Source organism: Haematobia irritans, chromosome 2 (genome assembly GCF_050003625.1).
Source record: "Haematobia irritans isolate KBUSLIRL chromosome 2, ASM5000362v1, whole genome shotgun sequence".
Taxonomy (NCBI): domain Eukaryota; kingdom Metazoa; phylum Arthropoda; class Insecta; order Diptera; family Muscidae; genus Haematobia; species Haematobia irritans.
Genome location: NC_134398.1, coordinates 227,947,752 through 227,955,282, shown reverse-complemented (window position 1 = coordinate 227,955,282; position 7,531 = coordinate 227,947,752). Strand labels below are relative to the sequence as shown.

The window sequence follows — 7,531 nt, the reverse complement described above, 5'->3', positions numbered from 1 at the left end:
TTTCATCAAAGACCCGACATTCTCATAAACTACCGATCATCTACGAACCGACATTCTCATCCACTACTGATTATAATCGAACAGAATTTTTCATCAACTACCGAACATTGATGAACTGACTTTCTCAGCACTACTGATAATTAACGAACTGAAATTCTCATCAATTGCCTAATCTCTCTAAACCGACGTTCTCATCTAGCACCAAATTTTTATGAACTATCGATAATCAAGGAACCAGTGAACTCACCAATGAACCGAATCTCTTTTTAAATACTGATCATAAAGTAACCAACGAATCGAAGATTTTATAACCTACCGATTATCAACGACACAAATTTCTCCTTGATCTCAGCGAAGATACCAGATCCCGAATATCTACAAATTGAAGACATCCCGAGTACCCACTTCCATCAAATCCTGATCATATTAGAGAGACTGTCATTGTGTTCTTATTCCGAGCTTACCTCAGTCGATGAGACATTACAGCAGCAATTAACCCTTTCACTACCGAAATAAACCTAATGTTAAAAACTTTAATATTTCTTCTGGTTTTACTTGTACTAACAGAAAGTAGAACAAAAATAGTGAATTTGAGGTGCTACCTCAATTACTTCAAGAGCTATATGAGTTTGTTCTGAAAACATGATTCTTGAAATGTAACCTGACGGAATTAAGAACTATTTGGTCTATAATATCTTTCAAAGTGTAGCAAAAAAGAGCTCAAAAAATATCAATTATAGTGCACAGGTGTGTGGGGGGATTGTGACAGATGACAGTGGAGAAGTTTTACAAGAAATCCCCTGTATGAGATGAGTGGACTGTATAAGGTTGTGTGTGTGTGTGTGCTTGGGTTTATTATTTCTCAAAGTAATGAGAAATAATAAACAAAGCGTTTGATGGAGTGAAACCCAACCGGAAAAGGAACAAAAAATAACAAGTGGAGGTTTCAGTTTTCAATGTACAATTAACAATATTTATTTATAAATATAATATAGGGGAAAAGGTAGAGAAGAGAGATCAGCGGAGGAGAAATACAATGCTTACCGTCGGGTAGTTAGAGAAGAAGTGAAAGAAAGTAAGGATTTTAAGGAATGGCTAGCTTATGGTACTAAATTTTATGAAGCTACTATTCACAATAGGCGTTATCGATATCAATTCAGCGACTTTTTAGTAATAGCAATTCAAAATAGAGAAATTCATAAAACTCGATAATTACAATATAATCAAATTCATTATTATACAATTCAAATTCATAACAATTCAGGATATACAAGTTATAAAAATTCATAAAAATGTTTGGCAAACTATGAAGTTTGTCCATGCCCCCGGCCTTGCACTTATGCAAAATTCGATTTGCAAAGCACAGTTGCAATGGACTTTATAGCTTCGGCCAGAATGTGTTGGTTACGCTTGGGACGTTGGTTGGAGCGTCTCTTCTTAATTTTGCTGTTGGTGTGAGCATGTTGTGATGTGGGTTGTCGTGGCTGTCTTCTTGTTGTAGTTGGTGCCTGCGGTATTGGGTTCTTCGTGAACCACCTGATGGGCCTTCTTGTTTGTTGTGTAGTTGTATTGTTGTGTCTTCCCGTGATTATTACTCGTCTTCTAGTGGTATTGTTTCTTGATGGTGTTTGGCGTGTCGTCGGGTTCCTTTCCCTAGGCGTGTAGTAAGCTGGTGAAGTTGCGGATGGCGTCCTCGCTATTTGTGGATGCAGCATAGTGTGATGCTGATAGCCACACTTCCGGCAGGTCGCTGGTGAACTGCACCGTTCTACTGTGTGGCTTTTTGCCAGACAGTTCATACAGTAATTATATGTCCGAACCGTCACCCTTCTATCCGCCACAGGCATCATTATAAAAATTGGGCAATCCCGCAAAGAATGTCTTTCCTTGCAGATGCCGCAGTCATAAACTTGATGGTGGGACATTTTGAGTTAGTAATCTGTAAATGGAAAGGACTTTAGTATGGGATAATGGGAAGGGTGATGCATGAAATGATTATATGAGAGGAAGGAATGTGAAAAGGTAAGATTTAAGAGGTTGATTCAGGAGAGGTTTGGTCTAAGAGCGGTAAGTAACATAATTTCACGATGGGACGAGTGATAATTCCAGAAGCAACTTTGATATCCGCAACTCGAATATTATTGTCGGAACCATGATGAGTATTTACGATTCTACCCAAGCGCCAGTCGCTAGGTGGTAACAAATCGTCCATTACAACAACCAAATCGCCAATCTTTAAATTGGGACCTGAATTTTTCCACTTATATCGTTTGTGTAGAGATTTTAGATAATCCTCTTTCCATCTAATAGCAAATTGATGGTGCAGAGCCTTTAACTTTGTCCATCTATTGAGAAGAGATAAGTTTTGAGATGGGGTTTCAGGGAAAGACATAATTGGTGATCCTTTTAAAAAGTGACCCGGAGTAAGAGCTGTCAAATCTGATGGATCTTCAGAAACGGCAGATATGGGACGTGAATTTAGGATTCCTTCAATCCTAGCGAGAATTGTAGCAAATTGTTCGAATGTGAATTTATGGGCACCAGCAATTCTTTTAAAATGATGTTTAAAACTTTTCACTGCCGATTCCCATAATCCGCCCATATGCGGGGCATGCGGTGGGATAAATTGCCACTCAAAGCCATGGGTTGAATATTTTCGAGATATGTCACTGGCGGTGGATTTAACAAAAGCAGAAAATTCTTTTAGTAATTTTCGGCTTGCACCAATAAAATTTCTTCCATTATCGGAAACAACCCTATGGGGTAGCCCCCGCCTCCCGACGAATCGTGTAAATGCAGCTTCAAAGGCTAGAGACGATAATTCTGAACAGGGTTCTAAGTGGATCGCTTTTGTAGTGAAACAAACAAAAATCGAAACGTAGCTTTTTATTATTGGAGCTCTTTTTAGAGTGGAACTTTTTAGCTCAAAAGGCCCTGCGAAGTCTACACCGGTGATATTAAAAGGAGGGGATAGTTCACATCGCACAGATGGAAGGGGAGCCATTATCTGGCTACAGGACTTTTGTTTGAATATTACACACGTTCGGCATTTATGAATTATAGCCTTCACTCGCGGTTTTAAACGGGATATATAAAATTCAGTCTGTACCATTCGGCACATTAGCGTACAATCGGCATGAGCTAATAATTGATGCAAGTTTAATAAGTATAAGTGACTGAAACGTGAGTTCCCCGAAAGAATAATAGGAAATCGCTCGTTGTATGGTAGAGACGAGTCGGCGAGTCTTCCATTAACTCGCATAATATTCTCGTGAGAAAGAAATGGATTCAAACATTTCAATTGGCTTTTATCATTAATTGGTTTCGATTCAAGAAGATTAGAATATTCGTCAGGGTAAAATTTCTTTTGCGATAATGTGATTAAACGTGATTTAACAAATGTAACTTCTTTATGAGTAAGAAATGGATTCGAAATTTTTATTGTCGATCTCCGTCGACTTAGGCAATTGTTATAAAAACGAAACATGTAGGATATAACTCGCAATGCGCGATTGTAAGACGAAAATCTGAGTAAAATATCAGTATCGTCAATTGTACTATGATAAGTTTGAACATTAACACGTTTTCCTAATTCTGGTGCAACCAATGGATTTCTTTTAGGCCACGTTGAATGTGGTTGAGTTAACCATTTTGGACCATTAAACCATAAAGAATTGGGTGTTAAATCTTGAGGTCGGCAACCTCTAGTACCGAGATCTGCAGGATTATCATGAGTCGGGACATGCCGCCAATTGCTACCAGGAACTAACTCGTGAATTTGCGAAGTTCTATTTGCAATGTATGTCTCCCAGGACCAAGGTGGTTTCGAAAGCCAACCAAGAACTATTGAAGAGTCAGTCCATAGAGTAATAGAGCTTATCTTGAAATCGAAATTCGAAGTGACATAATTGACGAGTTTAGCTAACAGAAATGCACCATTAAGTTCCAATCTTGGCAAACATACAGGTTTGAGAGGAGCGACTTTGCTTTTAGCAACCAGTAAATTAGAAAACACAACTGATTTATTAGTCTGGCATCGCAAATAAACACATGCACAATATGCAGCTTGAGACGAATCTGAAAACCCGTGGATTTCCAAAGTATCAGTAGGACAACATTGAATCCATCTTGGTATAGAGATAGAATTAATGTGAGGGAAATCGAATACGAGTCTATTCCAAGTAGCTTGTGACTCTGGACCAAGATTGTCATCCCATCCAATTCCTTCTAGCCACAATTGTTGCATTAATATTTTTGCCCGAATAATAACCGGCGCAATCCATCCCGCGGGATCAAATAATTGAGCGATTGACGATAGAACCATCCTTTTCGTCATAGTCTGTTCAAATTGTATTGGATTTATCGAGTAAGTAAACGAATCTGACAACGCGTTCCACTTTATACCCAAAGTTTTTGTAGAACTTGATTCATGGAAGCGTAAAAATTCGGAATCGTATAGGTCTTGAGACGGAATATGAGCGAGTAATTGTGGATCATTAGCTATGATCTTCTTAAGAGGAAAACCGGCATTCTTTAAAATATCACTTAGATCATTTTGAGCCTTCAAAGCCTCCTGAATAGAATACCCGCCCGATAAAATGTCGTCAACGTATGTTTCGTGTTTAAGTATTCGAGCTACTGTGGGATGAGTTGCTTGGACATCAGATGCCAGTTGCAACAGAGTACGTATAGCAAGGAATGGCGCGCAATTAATACCAAAAGTTACTGTTTTGAGTTGATAATCTTTAATAAAGTTATTATCGGACGGTTTGAATAAAATTCGTTGATACGGTCTATCATGGGGGTGTACAAGAATCTGTCTGTACATTTTCTGAATATCCCCGCAGAAAACATACTGATATTTCCGCCAATTCAGAATAACAGAAGTGAGATCAGATTGCAATGTGGGACCGGTGTGTAACACATCGTTAAGAGAATAGCCTGATTTCGTCTTTCTGGACGCATTAAAAACAATTCGAACCTTTGTGGACTTATGTTCCGGTCGTACCACAGCGTGATGTGGCAAGTAAAATGAATGAAATTTATCATCAAAGGAAATTTCGCGAGAAGACGTTTCTTCTGCGTGATCAAGCGCTATATATTCGTTCAGAACATCATGGTACTGTGTTTTTAATTCAGAATCTTTGGAAAGGTTTCGTTCCATACGATTGTACTGAGCCAAAGCCATAAATCTAGAAGGACCCAAGTACAATGAATCAGAAAATTCTTCCTTAAAAGGAAGTCGTACCATGTAACGACCATTGGGTAAACGAGTTGTAGTTTTTCTGTAATACTCTTCACAGAACGCATCAGCAGCTGAGACGAGATGGGATGTAGGAACTTCTTCTTGCTCCCAAAATTTTCTTAGCATTTCGTTAATAGAGGATTCTTCGAATTCATGAACATTTACGGAGAATGAATGTATTGTTTCAGTCCGCATTGGACCACTGAGAACCCAGCCAAATATCGTATTGTAGGCTGAAGTTTCGCCACAAGTATTTTTCTTGATTCCTTCAATATTAATAAAACGTTCGGAATCATTACCCAGAACCAAATCAATTTGCGAAGATTTGTTGAAATATGGATCTGCCAACTCTAAATTTTCCAACTCTGAATTATTTGGTATTTCAAACGAAATGGCAGGAAGACGTTTTGTCACTTTCGGCAAAACAATGGCAGAAACTGTGAATTGTATTTCATGTTTCTTTGACACTATGTGCAATTGACATTGTTTGTCAGATGTTTGACGCTGGCCACCAATTCCAGATATTTCAAAACTTGACTTAGTAGTTGGAAGTTGCAACCGGGTTTGAATTCGTTTTGAAATAAATGTTCGTTGAGAACCTGGATCTATAAGGGCTCTAATCGTGAACAATTCTCCATTATGTTCAATCTGCACTAATGCAGTTCGGAGTAAAATCATATCATTATTCGATGAAAAGTTGGCTTGGATATGAGAAGAATTATTTTGCTTTGATGTAGATGGTTGTTCCTTCTGTGAGGATAAATTTTGTGTATTTTTAATGGGCTTTTGATGATTCTGGCTTTCGCTTCTATTTTCTTGAGTATTTGAATTTTCACTTGTATTTTCGTTGTATTTAGTTCGTATATGAATCAAACTGTGGTGCGGTTTGTGACAAATTATACAAGTGTTTGTACTTTTACAATTAGGTTTGAGATGGGAACTTGATAAGCAGTTACTGCAAATCTTATTTTTATAGACAAAGTCTACACGCTGTTGTGCAGTAAATTGACGAAATTTCGGACACGTTCGTAAAGAATGGTTGGTTTCACAAAGTAAACAAGTAGCTGTGAGTTTTTCTTGAGAGAGATATGTTTGTATTTTGCCAGAGCCCTGAGATGAGATGGGATTGCGTTGATCATATTTATTTGAATTTTGATGTGTAACATTATTTTGCTGCTTTGTGCACTTTATGCTCGAGATGCGTTCTACAACTTCGAATCTATTTATCAAAAAATCGTCCAGTTGATTCCACGTAGGCAGATCTCGATGTGATCTGAGGGATTGTTCCCATAAAGAGAGAGTTTCATCTGGTAATTTTGTGGAAATTAAATAAATGAGAATGGGATCCCATCCGTCAACATCGACGTTAAGAGATCGAAGAGTACATAAACAATCATTGACCGTGGACTGAATTTTTTGAATTGATTCGCTGTTTTCAACATTTGCCACAGGTATATTGAAAAGAATTTTTAATTGATTGTCAACTAAAACACGTTTATTCTCGTAACGAGCTTTAAGTGCGCTCCATGCCATATTAAAATTTTCATCGCACAAAGTGTAACGCTTGACTATAGCCCCAGCTGGGCCCCTGGTCTTATTGCGTAAATGATAAAGTTTTTGAGCGGGGGTTAATTTTGGATGATTTACATAAACTGCCGTGAACATATCACGGAACGAGGGCCACTCCTCGTAACCACCTTTAAACACCTCGGTATCGCACGGAGGAACTTTTATATAACTGTCGTTAGTGTTATGAGAAGAAGCGGGAATAGAATTCTGATTCTGAGGTATATATTCAGGAACTAGGCTATGTCTGGCATTTTGACGTGCCTGGCCTCCAGATATTCGGAGAATATCTAAGATTTGAGACCTTGCGGTGTAATATGCCTCAGAACTGGCATTGAAATTTATTTTTGCATTAGCTTTAATATCCTTCGGATCGGTGGAACTCGGCGATAGCATTATATTTTGATATGAAGTCTGAAGTTGTTGCCATCTTTTCTCCAAGTCTTCCAATTTAACTTCCAATACAGAGTCCGTTTGGTCTCTAATATCGCATTGTTCGAATTGCGTACAAAAAAGTATTAAATACTCGCAATCAAAAAGAAAACTATCATATGCGGGAGATGCAGCCGCTGCCGCGTTAGCATTGGAGGAAGCATTTGATCCAGCAGGACCTGATGAAGGGTCGTTAGGATTGTTTGCAGGATTCATTGTCGTGAAAAATGTATCAGAAATTTATAGATTGAAAACGAGAACTCTTTTATTGAATTTATCAATGTAATG

At 38.2% G+C, this 7,531-nt stretch overlaps 1 protein-coding gene across 1 annotated transcript; it reads right to left on the bottom strand.

Moving 5' to 3' along the window:
* Positions 1-2,029: 2,029 nt before the first annotated feature.
* LOC142225316 (uncharacterized) lies at positions 2,030-7,459 on the bottom strand. The gene has a single exon (XM_075295090.1). It carries the CDS (start codon positions 7,457-7,459, stop codon positions 2,030-2,032), a length of 5,430 nt encoding a protein of 1,809 aa, XP_075151205.1.
* Positions 7,460-7,531: the final 72 nt, after the last annotated feature.

Bases quoted from the DNA above. Each gene is read 5' to 3' on its own strand.
- LOC142225316 (XM_075295090.1), bottom strand. From the start codon at position 7,459: ATGAATCCTGCAAACAATCCTAACGACCCTTCATCAGGTCCTGCTGGA.